Below are 19581 nucleotides of genomic sequence, written 5' to 3' on the forward strand. Positions count from 1 at the left end.
ATAGAGCCATTATTCAATCATATAACAATTAATAACTCTATGGACAAGCATAATCCAATTGAGCACAAGTTTTAAGCATTTACTTGTGCTCAATTGGATTATGCTTGTCCATAGAGTTATTAATTGTTATATGATTGAATAATGGCTCTATTTAACTAATCATTGGTTTTATTTATGTATATATAACCTTTTATGGGTTTTTATTGATCAATTAAGTTTTCTCTATATGTATTTTTCATGCTATGTGTTAACGCATGCTATGTGTTAACGCATGCTATGTGTTAACGCATATCATATTTGGTTCACAATACTTCTGAACTCCTAACGCTGATCTCCGACCTTTGTTTAACTCCTCTTTTTTCTTTGCCAATGCACACGGCTGGCAACACAATAGATATGATTTTCAGTCCCATATCTACTTCCCACTTATTTCAAAATATCCAATTCCATCCCATACCATGGTCAGATCACCTACTTATTAATTGGCAACTAGACTTGCATTTAACTTCAAGAATTATTCAAAATCAAAATAAAAGATACATACACAATCCGTAATACTAATAAAATCACTCTTACATCCATCCAGAACCATTTCAATCTAAACCTCACTGACTTTTCTTCTCTCTCTCTCGACGATCAAACCTCCAGCTGGTACACTTCCACAAAATTCCTACTAGATTCCCTAGCACCTCAACATGAAAAAAAAAAGAAATGTACTTCAAACTTAACACATAAAAAACAACCCTGGTACAACGAAAATCTTACTATCTTACGCAGACAACTTCGCTCTATAGAGCACAAATGGCGAAAAACCAACCTTCCTAATTTCCTATTGCCTTATAGAGAAAAATCCTCTTACTATAAAAAAGCAATTCAACAAGCAAAAAAGGAATACTATGCCAAACTTATTATTTCCACTCAAAACTCTTCAACACTTTTCAGTCTCGCTCAATCTTTATCAAAATATTCTACTAAAAAACTACCCATAACTACTACTCCCACTGCATCAGAACTAATAAACTTCTTCGACAATAAAATTAAAAATATCAGAACACTTTTCGGAACACTTCCATCCTCTTTCTCCCCCCATATCACCAATGACTCTACCACTTTATCATTCAGTACCTTTTCTACATTCACAATGCCCTCACTAGCAAACTTACAACTAATATTGAATTCTCTAAATACTACTAACACTCCTCTTGAAAGCATTCCCCCTTTTTTTCTCAAAAAATTATTTTCTTTTTTTGGTCCATATCTCTGAGAAATGATATCTAAATCATTTTCCAACTGTTCTGTCCCTTTGACATGGAAAACTGCTCTTGTTTTTCCAAAAATTAAACATCACAATCTTGATCCCTCTCTCCCAACAAACTACCGTCCAATAGCAAATCTTCCTTTAATATCTAAACTAACTGAAAAAAATCATACACACACAACTGTCAGAATTCATTGAAAAAACCTTTGTCTTACATCCCTGTCAAACAGGCTTCCGCTCATCACATTCAAAAGAACTATCTCTGCTAGGCCTTATTACAACCATACACTACTATCATGATCACCAAAAATCTGTCCTCCTTATCTCACTCGACCTATCTGCTGCTTTTGACACCATTGACCATTCGCTTCTCCTAAACAGACTTAAAGAGTGCGGTATCACAGGAACGGCACTATCTTGGTTTTTATCTTACTTTCAAGAACGCAGCTTCAAAGTCTTTGCTAGAAATGAAACCTCACCCTCAATATCATTAACGTATGGGGTTCCGCAAGGTTCCATTCTTTCCCCTTTACTATTCAATATCTTTCTATCTCCCCTCTTAACCCTTGCACAATCTATAGGATTTACGATCTTTGCCTATGCAGACGACATACAATTACTTCACCCAATCAATATTTCCAAAACGTCAGACATAAAAGATATAAACAATAAACTGGACTCCATAAGCGATTGGCTACATTCTAATAAGCTTTCTCTTAATATAGATAAATCTCGCGGTCTTCTATTCTCAATCAAAAATCCTGAACTTCTACCAGACAAAATTTCTATCAAATCTATCCCAATTCAAATGGAGACAAAAATCAAACTCTTAGGAGTTACCATTGATAAAGATCTATCATTTCATGATTGTTTCTATAAACTACGCATAATTCGTTCATTGACCTCAATTCTAGAAACCGAATCCATCAAAATTCTTATTCACTCTCTAATAATCTCTCACCTAGATTACTGTAATTCCCTACTCAACGGCCTCCCACAAAAAGAATTCGCCGCCTTCAACTTATACAAAACACAGCAATAAAACTCATTTTTAACCTAGGTAAATATGATCATGTTACGCCAGCCTTGAAAGAAGCTCACTGGTTACCCGTGACACACCGAATCGCCTACAAAATCATCCTTTTGTCATTCAAAATAAAATCTTCTCATCTGCCGTCATATCTCCACAAACTTCTTATCCCTCAGTGCTCTACTCGAACTTTGAGATCTTCAAATCAAAATCTCTTATTGATTCCGTCTATAAAAGAATTTTATTACACACGCAAAATAAACTTTGCAGTAACTGCCCCGTCATTGTGGAACTCCCTTCCACAATCACTTCGTGACGAACAAAACCTTGACAAATTTAAGAAAAACTTAAAAACTTTTTTTATTTCAAGATGCATTCTCTTCCACTTAATTTCTATCCTCTTAAATTCTTTTCTACCTAGTTTTGCTCTTTTATAAATATTCAATATATCTTATCCCCATCCAACATGTTTTTCCCTAACCCCTCTTTCTCCTTTTCCTACTTACAATGTAACTTTACCCATCCATTCCCTCTCTCCTCACTGTCAAGTCTGTCTTGTTATTGTTTTTAATGTTCACTATACATTATTTAAATTATTTAATATTTTTGTTTTTTTTCCCCCAATTGTTTCTACTCTTTTCTGTCTATTTTTTTAAATCTAATGTAAACCGTCCAGATATTTGCTTGATGGTCGGTATATTAAAATCTAATAAACTTGAAACTTGTTTTTAAGGATTCAATTATGTGCAATTGTATTGTTTCCTTATAGCGTTTTTAGAGATACATATATTTAGGTGTTGCTATTTTATGTGTTATTGCATTTTGTATGTTATATATGGTTGATCTGATGCATTACTGTTTATTTATTTTTTTATTATTTATACAATTTTCAGATGTTACAAGTTAACACTTGATAAAGTAAATAGATAACATTTGAAAATCTCCGATAGCAATAGTTAAAGCATTAAATCATAAATATATCTCTATATTAACCTCAATTAAGGAAAAAGGAAATAATTAGAAATGAGACAAGATTACAGAAATCTTGGAAGATTAGAGAACAACTAATTTCAAATCAGAAATTTTCCTTTTTCGGACCATTTAGTTAACATTCTTATATCGCGAGATTAATATCACAATCAGAAGGAGTGGATACAGCTATAGGAACTGGAGGTTGCTTTGACTCTAGGAAATTCTTTAAATGATCTGGGTACTAAAATACATATGTTCTATCATTCATTTTAACTATACATTTACATGGAAATTGAAGGAAAAACACCCCTTTGAGCTCCAGCACCTGAGGACATTACTGTTTATTTAGTGTTCATTTATTGTTTTTAACTTAATTTTATACTTGTTTTGTTGTCATATTAATTTATGTCTATATTTTTAGACCCCTGAGGCAGGCCTTTCCGGCTGAAACATGTACATGTCGAGTCAATGAGTTTTTGGATAAATTAAAGGACATTTATGAAATAGATTGAGTCCACCAGTTTATATAGGACATTTCCTCGAAAATAAGCCCCAGCATGATTTTTAAAGATGCTACTAATATAAGCTCTACCCCCAAAATAAGCCCTAGTTAAGATCGACCCCCGAAGCAGCCCCTACCCCACTGGAATGTCCCTGACACTAGCGCTGCCTGATTCGCCAAAAAAATCTAACTCATCAATTCAGTGATCCCCACCCCAACCTGACATATCTTCGCTCCAAGGCCTCCTAAAGCAGCAGTGGTGGTGGCAGTGCTCTGAACGGGCTGCTACGTTGCCTTCCCCGCTGGGGCCTTCCCTCTGCTGCGTCACAGTGGGAGGGTCAGTGGGGTTCTGCTACACAGGGGGATGGGAGGGATAGAAAGATGCTACAGAGGGAAGACCCAGCCCTGGAAGAAAAGACTGTGAAGCTGCCTGTTCAGAGCGCTGCTGCTGCTGCTGCCACCGCAGCCGGTTTTGGAGACCTCAGTGCAGAGGTATATCAGTCTCAGGGTAGGAGGGTTGGTGGGGTTCTGCTGCAGAGGGGGATGGGAGGGAGGTATAGAAATTTGCTGCACAATGGGATGGATGAGAGGGGAGGAAAGATGCTGCACATACAGATTTGAGAGTAGGCTACAATCATTATTCAGAGCTGCCGGTTAATGAAGTTCTTTGCAGACGATACACTTTCAAATCAACATTAGAATTATCTTGAAAAATTATTGTGAATGTGTAGGGTCATGAAATGGTTAACTGTTGTTTAAAATATTGCTCTGGTCTACATAGCTGAAAACAGTGTATAATCTATTGACTGCATCTGCCTAAAATGTATGTCCCTACCTTACCACATTGTAAGCTGAATAGATAAGAGTTTGAGCCATGATGTACCCTGCCCTTCTGTACATGTAGCCTTTAGACCTGTAAGATTTAGATAAGCAGAGAAATGAGCTAGTTTCCTATAGGACTATAAGTTGTATCCCTGAGCCTATCATAAGTGCTGGCTTAGGACCAATAATAATTGTAGAAAGTTATAGAAGTAACAAATGAAAATTGTAGTTTTTGCATATATTAGTTTGCGAAAAGGGCATAAAAGTCCGTGTATTTCCTGTTTCTGACACTCTAGTAGGCAGGCTATTAACTGCACTAGAGTCCCGGCATGCTGTGAATAAAACTTGTACTTTCTTCACGCCTCTGACATTGTGTGTCCAAGTGACCTTTCATTTGGCTTCCGAACAGGGACTTGAAGGTCTCTTGACCACTGGTTACTCGATTGGTCACTTGTTTCTGGTCCTACGGCTGATATGTCTGCTTAGCCGGCTGCCTTCCTTTTGGGGGGTTGGCAGACCTCAGGACGTTGGACCGCTTCAACTGACTTATCTAGTCTCAGTTTAAAGTACAAGAATCTGTATCTGTATCTGTATCTGTACCTGGAGTGGCCACTATCTGGTAAGTGGGGATTGATCATCCCTATCCTGTCTCTCGTCTCCTGCCTAGTAAGCCACGTGATCTGTCGCTGAAAAGTTGTGGGAAAGGGATTCTAGGAACTGTTATTTTCTGGTTGAGTAACTGAACTGAAATCTGTTGTGTTTTGTGTGTTTGAGAGTGTCTGAGACGTCCTTGAGGACGAAGCGAGTGTGGACCTGTTAGTACTGCGTTTCCCTAGCCCGGAGACGGGCGGGGCCAGGAATTCAGGGAAGTGTTTTTGTCCTCCATTGCACAATGGGGGGATGTCTGTCTACCTGTGGGGATCCCTTGATATGTTAGCTAATTTTAAAAAAGGAATTTGTCTTTGATTATACTTAACAAATCAACCCTTATTTGTCTGTGCCAGTTAGAATGGCCGATATTTGGTGTGGGCTGGCCCCCCTCTGGCTCCCTGGAAGAGGACATAACTCGTCAGGTTTTTATGCATTCGTTTGCTGTCAGTTCCTCTTCCAGTCAGCCAATTTTTGCATTCCAATGGGAAAACCCTTCCACTGGACAAACCTCCTAAGTAACCTGGACCCGTCTACCCCAGGGCTTTAAAATTAGCCCCTCTCTATTCAGCACTGCCCTTGCTTCAGACCTTGCCAAATTCTTCCCTTCATCTGATTCCCAAGTCCTGCAGTATCCCGGGTTTTTTTTATGAGTTCTGTCTGTCCAAATGTATTAGTGAAGTTTAAACTGTCAGTTGTTTAAAGCAGGAGAGGGGAGTACCCCTCCTCCTCCTTTTGTGATAAGGGCCATGAAGTGTTTAGCACTTCAAATGCGGTTTCTCCTGAAACAGATAAGTAGTTTTAGATTTAAAGTTTTTGGTTATGTTATAAAATGTATATGCATATTCAGAAATGCATATAAACGAAAAATATGATTTCTGGAACTTATATTCCATGCTAAAAAGAAGTTCTTTGTCCAAATTTAGTAGTTATTTGTCTAAATTTAAAAGTTCTGAAAAGGACTACATCTGTAATTTGATCTCTTTGATCTTTAAGCAACTCTCTCTCCTTTGTGAAATTCTGTAGGAAGGGGGAGTAAGTCTCTACTGAGACCCATGTTGATTGTAAAAACAAAAAAAGAAAAAAAATGAACAATGTTTAAACTTGTGAGTACAGTAAAACTTTGGTTTGGGACATAATTTGTTCCAGAAGTATGCTTGTATTCCAGGGCACTAGTGTACAAAAATATACATACTTGTATTGCAAGCCCTTGCTCGTTTGGAACAGTCACTGCATTCCTGCAGCGTCATATAGAGAGGAACCATTGGCTCAGTTGTGAAAATGTGATGCTTCTATACTGTATGTACGTGTATTGCAAGACGTTGCTGGTATAGCAAGTTAAAATTTAATCATTGCTTGTCTTATAGAACACTTGCAAACCAAGTTATTTGCAATCCAAAGTTTTACTGTATATTCCAATCTTTGTTTTGTATTTCTATATATAAAAAATGTAAGTTTAGGTATAACAATGTAATTTTTAGGAATGCTTTTGTATTGAAGTAAATATTTTTGCCAGTCAGCTGATAGTGAAGGGACTGCTGCTTTAGAGAGCGCTTGTGTCAGACTACCCTGCTTAGTGGGTGGATCCAGAACTGCATTTAGCTTAATTTTATAAGTCAGCTCTTTGGGGTAGGAACCTGATATAGAATAGGGATTGAGAACAATTCTTATGTGTTAGTACACATCTTAAGTTCAATTATTTTGTACCTTCTCTAATCTTTTGTAAACCACATAGCTCTTCACGGTATTGCGGTATATAAACTGTTATTATTATTATTTATCTGAGTCTTTCAGATAGTGGGTCTGCCTTTTAAATTTTCCTGTGGCCATATTTACATTGATTTCAAGTATGCCTTCCTCGTGTCACCTACCTTGGCTTTCAAATCTCCAAGGGTACCAGGTCCCTTCCTACACCGAGGTCCAGGCTGTCTGTAGTCTCCCTGTCCCTGATAACTGCAAGGCTCTGAGCACCTTTCTCAGTATTGCAGGATACTGTCCCATCTGGATCCCTGATTTCTCTACTATTGCTCGTCCTCTGTATGATTCCACCAAAGGCGCTGACTCAGCCCCTTTTGTCTGGACCCAACTTCAGGAGCGGTCTTTTCGCTGCCTCCAAAAACTTCTGACTCAGGCCCCTGCCCTCTGGCCCTTCTGCCCAAGAAGCTGAGCTTTATGCCCTCACTTTTGCCCTGCGCCACTCTGCCTCTCAGTCTTGCAATATATATATACTGACTCCAAATATGCTTTCCTTAACTTGCATTCCCATAGGGCCATCTGGAAATATCGAGGTTTCATTATAGCCTCCGGCCGCCTGATCCATCATGCTCCCCTCATTCTTGACCTTCTTGAGGCCGTACAACTACCCTCACGTGTTTCTGTTATGCACTGCCATGCTTACAGACGCGTGATGGACCTTGTCTCTCGTGGCAATGCCCTTGCCGACCGCACAGCCCGAGCTGCCAGTCTCTGCCCCCTCTTTCGGCTCCTCTGTATACAATCATTCCTTTTCTGGATTCCCTTACACCCCAGTACGCTTCTCAGGAACAGACTTGGGCATGCATTATTTTGGGCCAGTCTGTCCTGAAAGGGGGGTGGATACAAAATGCACCAATTCAAGTGCCAATCCAGACACACACACTGATACTTCAAACGCAAGCACAGCAGGTACCCTCATATTCATTCCTCAACACCTGGCCCTCACGATTGTCAAAAGATGCCATGATTTGGCACACTCTGGAGAACCCGCTATGAAAATTTACTCTCAAGAGACATTTCTTTATCAATCACCTTGATCAGCTAGTCCGGAATATGGTCCGACAGTGTGTTGTCGGTTCTAGAATAAAATTCCCAATCAGATGACTGCCACCTCTTGGATACCAACCTATTGGAACATATCCAATGCAGGTTCTGTCTGTAGATTTTACCCACATGCCCATTTCCCGTTCCCTCAGTCACTTCCTAGTCTTCACAGACACCCTGACTAGATGGGTCAAAGCCTTCCTTACTTGCACTGAACGCGCCAGAGACGTAACCAAACACCTCCTGAATAATTCCGTGCCTTGATCTCCTTGTTTTTATAGGCAGTGACAATGGCCCTGCTTTCATTGCCGATGTTGTCCAACAAATTGCTCAGGCCCTCCAAATTGAATAGAAATTATATGCTACTTACTATCCTGAGAGCTCTGGTCAGGTCGAAAGAATGAACAGAACTCTTAAGACCCTTCTCACAAAATGAATTGAAGAAACTAATCTGTCCTGACCTGTCCTGCTGCCTTCTGTTCTTTTTCAGATTAGATGCATCCCATCTAAGCCCCATTTGAGCTCATGTCTGGCCGGCCACCACCCATTGTGAACCCAGATCCTGGTTCCTTTGCTACTCTGGGATCAGATATCCTCCAGAGTCAGGTCCAGTCTTTAGCTAAAGCCCTTTAAGAGCTCCACAAATGGGTCCTGGAAAGGGCCCCACTATCGATAGCTACACAAGTCCATGGGTATGTCCCTGTAAATACAGTATGGCTAAAACTTGGAAGTCAGACCCCCTGAAACCTAGGTGGATAGGTCCTTTTACTGTCCTAATTTCTTCTCTTACAGTTGTCAAGGTGTCCGGACATGAAACTTGGTTCCACTACAACACGGATCTTCAGCTGAAGCTTTCTAAGACCTCAAAAGTTCTGAATATTTACCACTGTACTTAGCAGGTGTTCTGAATATAATTCTTTATAAGTGTTTGAGTTTAATTGACTGCCTGTGGTTCACACTGCCTTTAGCAAGTGTCTTGAGTATAACTGTTTGAAGTTTTCTAAGTTGTGCCTGAAAGAAAAATGAGTTTCCTATGTTAGTATATATATATATATATGATATTTGTGTTGCCCTCACTTATGTTTCTTTCTTCTGTATTTTGTACTTAACAAGTGCAGCCCCTTTGCCTGATGTTTGTTTGCATGAAGGAGTTAAGTACAGAAAGTGTCAAACATTTGAGGGTATTTTCTGTTTCCAACCTACTGGTGATGAAGTTTAAAAGTGGGCGGAAATCTGCATTTATAATGTTGAGGGTCCACTTATCAACTAGACTCTTATTGTAGACCCCACTCGCCCGGTGTCTTTGTATTGTGATACATGTGTGCTATTTGATGTTTCTCAAGGTCATGGTACTACCCCTAATTCAGTTTTGTGTGGCTCCCTAGATTGACAGCGTTATTATAACAAATGTGCTAAGTATATAGGTCTGTATAACCTAATGCCTTTAAGAACTGCCCCTATGAGGAAACCTTCACTAATGGTGGAGCCTGTCCTTTATGAGAAAGAATACCCCGTCTGCCTCCCTTACTATAGGTCCTAGCTCCGGCCCCTTGTGTACTACAGGCTACTGTAATCCCATGGTTTTCACTATCACTGACCCATATAACTGGAATGCCAATGTCCAAGTCCAGAAGGCCAGAGACTGCATGGCATTGTATATTGATGGTAAAAGGTGAGACTCAGGTACTGATGTATATGTCCGAATTGTATCCCGCTCATGTGCTCCTGTCCATCACTCTTTGGTGTTTCCCCAGTTTTATGAAATTATGAAAGTAGATACTAATATCCTGTAATCACTAGAAATCTGTTTATATAGTTTGCTGAAACTATAGGTCAGACTCTTAATGTTAGCAATTATTTTGTATGAGGAGGGACTGGTATGGGAGAACAGTGGCTATGGGAGGCAAAGCAGCTGGACATGTTAAACCTGACTTCACAGACCCTCACTTTTACGTTAGGTCCACGACCTTCACGATGGGCCTTGTGAACCTCCATTGTTGCTTCCCACTGTCTTCAGCCCTTCAGACACTGCTTAATGGAACTTCCTATGAATGATGATACTGGCTCTGTGATCTGTTTGCCTACTCTTGATTGCCTGCTAACTAGACTGGTACATGTGTGCTTTGCATGATCCGTCCCAGCTTCTTCCTGTTACCGCTGGCCGATGGTGAACACCTGGGAGCCCCTGTATTCAACACCAGAGGTCGCCAAAAGCGGTCTACTTCCACCAATACCCTTAAAATAGGTGAATGGGGTGATGACTGGCCTGCAGAACGGATCATTGCTGCTTATGAACCTGCCACATGGACCGAGGATGACACCTGGGGCTATCGGACCCCAATCTATATGCTGAACTGCATTATTTGTCTATAAGCTGTACTTGAACTGATAACCAATGAGACCTCCCGAGCTTTGAGTACCATTGGCAGAGCGAATGCTAAAATGCGCACTGCTATTTATCAGAATCGTCTAGCTTTGGACTATTTACTAGCTGCTGTGCCTGTGATAAATTCAACCTCTCCAACTGCTGCCTTGAACTTGAGTAAAGTGATTGAGAACGATGTGGATCGTATCACCAAACTGGCTCATGTTCCCTGACGTGACCTTACTGCAGACTGGAACTCTGGTACCTTCAGCTCCTGGTTGCCCTCTGGTTCAGCATTGAAGATCATCTTGCTGGTTGCTGCCCTGTCTTCTCTGCTCCTTTGCTGCCTGCCCTGTATGGTCCCCATAGCCATAAAGCTGCTCCACTGAACTATGGACTCTGTTGTCAAACGTTCCACTGCTGCATTGGCCCTCTCCCAGTATCGTCCCTTACCCACTGGGAACCCTGACTTTCCTGACCCCTAACTTTATTTTGTCAGGCTTGGCTCCTTAGGTACGCCAGCCTGAAAGGGGGGAATGTAGGGTCATGAAATGGTTAACTGTTGTTTAAAATATTGCTCTGGTCTACATAGCTGAAAACAGTGTATAATCTATTGACTGCATCTGCCTAAAATGTATGTCCCTACCTTACCACATTGTAAGCTGAATAGATAAGAGTTTGAGCCATGATGTACCCTGCCCTTCTGTACATGTAGCCTTTAGACCTGTAAGATTTAGATAAGCAGAGAAATGAGCTAGTTTCCTATAGGACTATAAGTTGTATCCCTGAGCCTATCATAAGTGCTGGCTTAGGACCAATAATAATTGTAGAAAGTTATAGAAGTAACAAATGAAAATTGTAGTTTTTGCATATATTAGTTTGCGAAAAGGGCATAAAAGTCCGTGTATTTCCTGTTTCTGACACTCTAGTAGGCAGGCTATTAACTGCACTAGAGTCCCGGCATGCTGTGAATAAAACTTGTACTTTCTTCACGCCTCTGACATTGTGTGTCCAAGTGACCTTTCAAATGAACTTCAACAAACCTAATTCAATAATAAATGCGACTAATTAAAACTGGCCAGAAAGATTAAAGCAAACCAGATGCAAAGAGCGATCTCATTCAGATCTCCTCTATGACTTACCCACATGGCCCTTTCTTTCCGACTTACCCAGCTTTAGGATCGACCGGTTTTTGCTTCTTGGTTGCTCCGGAGGCCGCATCTTCCTCGAACACGCTAAACAATTCATCTCCAAACGCCTCCGCCATGACAAGTACGCAACCAGCAGTATAGCTAGAAACTGCACGAGCACTACGCAGCCGCCTCCGACAGGCGCCGACAAAGCCCAAACCTATTCCAAATTCGTACTGCAATAACAACTTAGCAGCAATAATAACACTAGCTCGCGCCGAGAGCCTCGTTTCCCAGGAGGAACGACTGCAATTCAGTTACACACCGTTGCTAAGATGAACCGGAAAAACTCACCAAGCCCCGGAAGCAGTCTCGGTTGGATTTCTGATTGGTTGGTGTTTGGCATGCCTGCTGTATGTGTGTATTTTCCGTAGTTGTGGAGCTTGTAGTTTTAACCTTCCATCCCCGGTGCTCTGGCTTCAAACAGAGCTGATGGGGGGCAAGAATAAGAAGCATCGAACAGGCCATGCGGCGGCGCTTCATACTGTGGGCTCAGCTGCTGCTTGCCGCCCCAGGAGCAGCGGAGAGCCCGGAGCCCTAGGGGAGGATTCGAGCAAGAAAACCAGTGCTAGGCCGGCATCGGCTAAAGTGGCAGTTGTGCCCCGAGAATCCAGGAGCAAACAAGGTATAGACTAGAAAGCAGCTAGTAACTGGTTCAGAAAGCAGAAGCAGTGGCGATTAAGGGGAGGGGAAAGTGGTAGATCTACTTATAGCATAGTAGATGACGGCAGATAAAGACCCGAATGGTCCATCCAGTCTGCCCTACCTGATTCAATTAAATTGTATTTTTTTTTTTTCTTAGCTATTTCTGGGCAAGAATCCAAAGCTCTTCCCGGTACTGTGCTTGGGTTCCAACTGCTGAAGTCTCTGTCAAAGCGCACTTCAGCCCACCTACACCCTCCCAGCCATTGAAGCCCTCCCTAGCCCATCCTCAACCAAAAGGCCATATACATACACATACCATTACAAGCACAGTTAAACCAATCTGTCAAGCATTAATATTAAAAATGAAGAGCCATTGATTTGATATATCACCTTTTTGTTGGGTACAACGAAAGTGGTGTGCATAGGTTCTCTATTCCTAGTGAACTTGCATTCTCCCTTTTTGTAGCTAGGGCACTGGAGGGTTAGGTGACTTGTCCAGGGCTAGAGGGAACTGCATTGGGAATTGAACCTAGTTCCCCAGGTTCTCTGCCCACTGCACTAACCATTAGGCTACTCAGCCACAGTAGTAATAATAATAAACATAAACATGTGGACGGCGAGCTGCTGCTTCAGAACAAACTCCTGTGATCACATGTACCGTGCTTTTTTTCTGAGACCACCTGGAAGGAAAATGGTAGGAAGCTTGGCCTTTGTTATTGACCTATTGAGAGCCATGGGGCAATCCACTGCTTGTCCTGCGATCATCAGTAGCATGGTATGTTGCTACTGTTTGGTATTGGTAACAGTGCTGTAGCTGGGTTTAAAAGGTTTGACCAAGTTCATGAAGGAAAAGTCCATAGTCTGCTATTGACACAGATGTGGGGGAAGCCATTGCTTACACTGGGATTGGTAGCATGGAATGTTGCTATTGTTTGGGTTTCTGCCTGATACTTGCATTACATTACATTACTGATTTCTATTCCGCCTCAACCTTGCAGTTCTGGGCAGATTACAAAAGAGACAACTGGACATTTCCAGGATAATTACAGAGAGAATTCTGGTCATTTCCAGGAGAAGTTACAAGAATAATGGAGCTGTATATTTCAAGAGCTACAAGATGCTGTACAAATAGGAAATAGTGCAGATCCAGTATATATACCGTTAGGGAAGCAGTTGACATGCTTGAGGCTAAAGAGAAGGGAACTGGTGAAGGGGGGAGGAGGAGGGAATTGCGTTGAGGGGGGTCCGGTTGGGGTTAAGCCATCTGTATAAATTTTTTGAATAGGTGGGTTTTGATTTCTTTGCGAAAATATTTGTAGTCGTTTGTTGTTATCAGCAGGTTGGATATAGTGTGGTCCAGTTTCGCTGCATGCGTCGCCAGCAGACTGTCAAATATCTTCTTGCGCTGGGTGCCTTTGAGTGGGGGGGGGGGTAGGTAAAAGGGGTCTTAGTTCTTCTTTGCCTAGTGGTGGCGTTTTGGTATAGGTGGTTGTTTAGGTAATTGGAGACTGTGCCATTTATTGCTTTGAATAATAGACAGTATAGTTTGAATTGAATTTGTGCTTGCATTGGCAACCAGTGTGAGTCCAGGTAGGCAGTGGTGACGTGGTCAAATTTTCTCAGTGAGTAGATTAATCTGAGTGCAGTGCTTTGGATTGTCTGTAGTTGTTTTATCATTGTTGCAGGGCAAGGCAGATAGAGTATGTTGCAGTAGTCCAATAGACTTGGAAACAGAATAATAATAATAATAACAGTTTATATACCGTTGGACCATGAAGTTCTATGCGGTTACCGGGTTAGATGGGATGAATGGCTGTTCTCATGAAATCTGCCAAAAGCAAGATATCTCCATGTTGAAAATGAAACATAATCAGTAGTAACGCATACTTTTGAGAAATAATATAACATAAAAAATAAGTGATGAAAAAAACGTTTTGGAAGGGTATCTAGTTTAGTTTAATGTTATGAAAGTGACAGAGGCAAGTAGTACTTTATAAACATCTATTAAGGCATGATTTTTTTTAAATGATGTGGACTCTGGTCCTTGAAAGCTCATCCCTCAATAAAGTCTATCAAGTGCCACCTGTCTTTGATAAGTCAAGAAAAATTTCAAAACACAAAACACATTTTCATATCTAAAGTTTGTGTGTTTAAAGCTGTTTAAAGGGAAAGAAAGGGAATATTATTTGATACCGCCTTTTTGTAGTTACAATCAAAGCAGTTAACATATTATATTTGTGTACTTATTTTGTACCCGGGGCAATGGAGGGTTAAGCAACTTGAGGCCTGATTCTATAAATGACACCTAGGTTAGGCACCCTTATCACAGATGCCTAGCGATACCTAACTTAGTTCCTTGTGCAGCATAATTTTTTTAATTGTTTTAAATGGAGTGGGAATTGACTATGCCATTAAAAATTGATTTTAAAAAACATTATTTTAATGACCAATTTAGGTTGCGTGTGGATATCTGCGCATTGCCTGATGCCGCCTATGTGAAAAGTACACGTGCATCACTAGGCATCTGAGAAAGGCACAGGGAATATACCAGCCGTGTATAGCAGCGCCACTTATAGAATCAAGACCTTGCTGTTTTGTAGTTCCTGTGACTCTGGGCATTAACTCTTCCTTTTACAAAACTGTGCAAGAGGTTTTTAGTACAAGCCGGCACGCTGAATGATCTGCACTGCTTCGACGGTCTCATAGATTTCCTATGAGCATCGGAGCAGCTCAGTGCATTCAGCGTTCCTGCCAGTGCTAAAAACCTTTTGCATGGTTTTCTGAAAGGGGGGGGGGGGGGGTAAAGTAGGTTGAGGTGATTTATACTACTGTACCAAACTTTCGATACACAGATTTCTTGTTAACTACAGGAGTTGACTTAAATGAAGTAGAATCTTACAAGTGTACAGCATATCATTCAAGTTCCTTCATGCTAACTGAGTTAATAAAGTCACTATCATGCAGTTTTAATGTTTTTCATACATTTTCATATGCAGGCTAATGGGATGGGGTTCTTACAGCACTAGTTCCCAAATTCTAGGTGACTTAATAACTGAAAATATTTTCCAGCCCTGCTCATGACTATATATTTTCATAGTTTTGTAAAATAAGGCTAAATGGTACAATCGCGTGCTAGCAAGCATTAACATACGTTGTTTGCCATAGGTCCCATTTTGTGAGACTTATTTACTAATAACACATGTTGATATGCACTTTTGTTAATCTGGCTAATAGTGTGTTTCATTTATTAGGTTAGTGCAAAATAGGCTGGGCATGACGTTGCCCAAATATACAGTGGTGCCTCGCATAACGGACGCCTCGCACAGTGAACGCTGCGCATAACGAACTTTTTGTCTTGCTCCCTATAACGAACTTCGTTTCACACAACGAAGTCGCCCGAGGGGCCCGGGGGGGGGGCGGAACTACTCTCGCCGCTTCCTAATGTGAGCCGGGAACAGCAGCACCCTCCACCTTACCTTAGATGCCGAGTTTTCCGGCTTTCTTTTTCGGCCAGCCACACACTTTCAAAGAGCAGCACATGCGCGCATGCTCTGTTGTTCAATCTTCTCCTCTGACGCAACCGGAAACCGGAAGTTGCAGGAGAGGAGAACATTGATCAACTTCAGCAGCTGCGCGTGCACAGCTTTTTGAAAGCGTGCGGCTGGGTGAAAAAGAAAGCTGGCAAACTCTGCATATAAGGTGAGGTGGAGGGAGGGAAATGTAGGGCTGCAGAACGAATTATTTTGTTTTACATGTATTCTTATGGGAAAACAGGGCTGCAGAACGAATTATTTTGTTTTACATGTATTCTTATGGGACAACGCGTTTCACACAACGAACGTTTCACATAACAAACTTGCTCCTGGAACGGATTAAGTTCGTTGTGTGAGGCACCACTGTACAAGAAACTTACAAATAAAGAGCCTATATCATCCTAGGTCAGTTTATTTTGTCTTTTTCCAGCTTCAAAAATAAAATACCACCATATTGCTATTGTAATGCAACCTTTAACACTGAACAACGTTTTTTTGCTTCTTCAACACTTTTGTAACAAAAACAGACTGATTCAGTAAATAGCACTACCAAAGAGAGGGACCCGCTATACAAAAACTCAGCTCAGAGAAATGTAACTCTGAAGAGGGAGGGGTAACCCCCTCTTGGGAAAGAGTTTATCTTCCAATCATTGCTTGATTGATGTTTAAAGCGAATCCAATTCGATGGTGTGGAAAAGGTTATTCAATTGTGTATGAATGTCTTAATTGAAATACTGTATATATTCATCCCCTCCCTCTTCAGAGTTACATTTCTCTGAGCTGAGTTTTTGTATAGCGGGTCCCTCTCTTTGGTAGTGCTATTTACTGAGTCAGTCTGTTTTTGTTACAATTTTGCATTTTTCTGACTCTTTTGTTACTTTTCCCTGCTGAAGTGGAAACATAGTCTTCAACACTTTTGGCTGCTGATCATGAAAATCATGTTTTAACAAAAAAGTACATTTTTACAATTTCTTGTTATACTTTCAGGCTAATGCAATTAATTCTTAAGCTAATTCTTAATATAAGCCTATTGCTCACATTATACCTTGCTGGTTATAGTGTGGGCATGTCCAAGCATGCATTCAGGGCAGGTTGCATAACATCATGGAAATGATGCAGTCTGGGCATGAACATAAGAATTGCCGCTGCTGGGTCAGACCAGTGGTCCATTGTGCCCAGCAGTCTGCTCACGAGGCGGCCCCCAGGTCAAAGACAAGTGCTCTAAATGAATCCAGCCTCACCTGCGTACGTTCCAGTTTAGCAGAAACTTGTCCATCTTTGTTTTGAATCCCTGGAGGGTGTTTTCCCCTATCACAGGCTCCGGAAGAGCGTTCCAGTTTTCTACCACTCTCTGGGTGAAGAAGAACTTCCTTATGTTTGTACAGAATCTATCTCCTTTCAACTTTAGAGAATGCCTACTAAGTCTATTCCCTTCAGTAATTTGAATGTTTCGATCATGTCCCCTCTCAGTATCCTCTTTTCAAGGGAGAAGAGGCCCAATTTCTCCAATCTCTCATTGTACGGCAACTCCTCCAACCCCTTAACCATTTTAGTCGCTCTTCTCTGGACCCTTTCAAGTAGTACCGAGTCCTTCTTCATGTATGGCGACCAATGCTGAACGCAGTACTCCAGGTGAGGGCATACCATGGCCCAGTACAGCGGCATGATAACCTTTTCCGATCTGTTTGTGATCCCCTTCTGTATTATTCCTAGCATTCTATTTGCCCTTTTCGCCGCCGTCGCACATTGCACAGATGGCTTCATCAACTTGTCGATCAGAACTCCCAAGTCTTTTTCCTGGGAGGTCTCTCCAAGTACCGCCCCGGATATCCTGTATCCGTGCATGAGATTTTTGTTACCGACATGCATCACTTTACACTTATCCACGTTGACCCTCTTTTGCCATGTCGATGCCCATTTCTCGAGCTTGATTATGTCACGTTGCAGATCTTCGCAATCCCCCTGTGTCTTCAATACTCTGAATAACTTCGTATCGTCTGCAAATTTAATCACTTCACTTGTTATACCAATGTCCAGATCATTTATAAAGATGTTGAAGAGCACGGGTCCAAGCACCGAGCCCTGCGGCATCCCACTGGTGATGCTCTTCCAGTCCGAGTATTGTCCATTTACCCCCACTCTCTGTTTCCTATACTCCAGGTAGTTTTTAATCCACGTGAGTATTTCACCCTCGATTCCATGGCTCGCAATTTTCCGAAGTAGTCGTTCATGTGGAACCTTGTTGAACGCCTTCTGAATATCCAGATATACATTGTCGACCAGGTCGCCCTTGTCTATCTGTATTTTTACTCCCTCGAAGAAGTGCAGCAAGTTCGTCAAACAAGATCTGCCTTTGCTGAAACCATGCTGGCTGGTCCTCATCAGACCGTGTCCGTCAAAATGATCAATGATGCGGTCCTTTATCAGCGCCTCTACCATCTTTCCCAGTACTGAGGTCAGACTCACCGGTCTGTAGTTTCCCAGATCTCCCCTTGAACTTTTCTTGATGATCGATGTAATATTCGCCACTTTCTAGTCTTCCGGAATCCTTCCTGATTTCATCGACAGATTGGCTATTAGTTGAAGCAGTTCAGCTATGGTCCCTTTCAGTTCCTTGATTACCCTTGGATGGATGCCATCCGGTCCCAGGGATTTATCATTTTTAAGCCTATTAATCTGCCTGCATACCTCTTCTAGACTGACCTTCAACCCTTTCAGTTTCCCATCTTCGTTTCCTGCGTATAGCCTGTCAGTTTCCGGTATGCTGGAAAAGGGGATAGAGGGGTATAGATAGAGGATTATTGCATAGGTCCTGGACCTGTTGGGCTGCCGCGTGAGCGGACTGCTGGGCACGATGGACCTCAAGTCTGACCCAGTGGAGGCATTGCTTATGTTCTTATGGTATGTTGCGTATATCCTCTTCGGTAAATACAGACGCAAAAAATGTGTTCAGTTTGTCAGCAATGGCTTTGTCCTCCTTTATCACTCTCTTTATTCCATTGTCATCCAACGGTCCCACCACTTCCTTCGTGGGTAATTTCTCCTTAATATATCGAAAGAACGGTTTGAAGTTTTTTGCCTCCTTGGCTATTTTTTCCTCGTAGTCTTTTTTTGGCCCCTTTTACCGCCTTTAGGTACCTGCATTGATGTTTGTGCTTATTCCAATTTTCGTCCGTTCTTGACCTTTTCCATTCCTTAAACAAAGTTTTCTTGTCTCTGATTGCTTCCTTCAGCTCTACAGTGAGCCATGCTGGTTCCTTGTTCTTTTTCCTCTTGGATCCCTTGTTGATACGCGGTATATGTAGATTTTGCGCCTTGGTGACTGTGTCCTTAAAAAGGGACCAAGTTTGCTCTAGCGTTTTTACAGTGCTTATTCTCTTCTTAATATTCTTCCCCACCATGAGTCTCATCCCTTCATAATTCCCATTTCGGAAGTTCAGTGCCGTGGCCATCGTTCTGGACCAATGTTTCGCCCCTGCGTCCAGGTCGAAGCGGATCATGATGTGATCACTGTTTCCCAGCATCCTCGCAGTACATGGGCTTAATGGATGTTGCCTGAAAAGGCTATATTAAAGCAGTTCACATACAGGGATGATCTTCATTATGTGTCTGTCAGTTTGGGTGTATTTTGATGCTTCAAGGCATAATATTGTCTATGTAAGTAACTTAATTAGTAAGCCAATTAATTATTGATTGATATAGGATGATTTGTGACAGCAAAGATATCTCACTGATGTCGCAACAGCTGTGATACATTCTGTTACATTTGTGTGAGTATATGCTTAAGCCTGAAAGCTGCACCATAAGAAAGCATATG

At 41.5% G+C, this 19581-nt stretch overlaps 2 protein-coding genes across 2 annotated transcripts in view; one reads left to right on the forward strand and one right to left on the reverse strand.

The window, feature by feature from the left end:
• MTREX (Mtr4 exosome RNA helicase) overlaps positions 1–11833 on the reverse strand; it is a 311801-nt gene extending 299968 nt beyond the window's left edge. Inside the window, exon 1 of the mRNA XM_033931296.1 lies at positions 11566–11833. Within this exon, the coding sequence (XP_033787187.1) occupies positions 11566–11663 (98 nt within the window). The 5' untranslated portion in view covers positions 11664–11833. The remainder of the gene's footprint in view (positions 1–11565) is intronic.
• A 62-nt stretch (positions 11834–11895) lies between these two features.
• DHX29 (DExH-box helicase 29) overlaps positions 11896–19581 on the forward strand; it is a 213170-nt gene continuing 205484 nt past the window's right edge. Inside the window, exon 1 of the mRNA XM_033931250.1 lies at positions 11896–12211. Within this exon, the coding sequence (XP_033787141.1) occupies positions 12019–12211 (193 nt within the window). The 5' untranslated portion in view covers positions 11896–12018. The remainder of the gene's footprint in view (positions 12212–19581) is intronic.

This window comes from Geotrypetes seraphini, chromosome 1 (assembly GCF_902459505.1).
Source record: "Geotrypetes seraphini chromosome 1, aGeoSer1.1, whole genome shotgun sequence".
Lineage (NCBI taxonomy): Eukaryota > Metazoa > Chordata > Amphibia > Gymnophiona > Dermophiidae > Geotrypetes > Geotrypetes seraphini.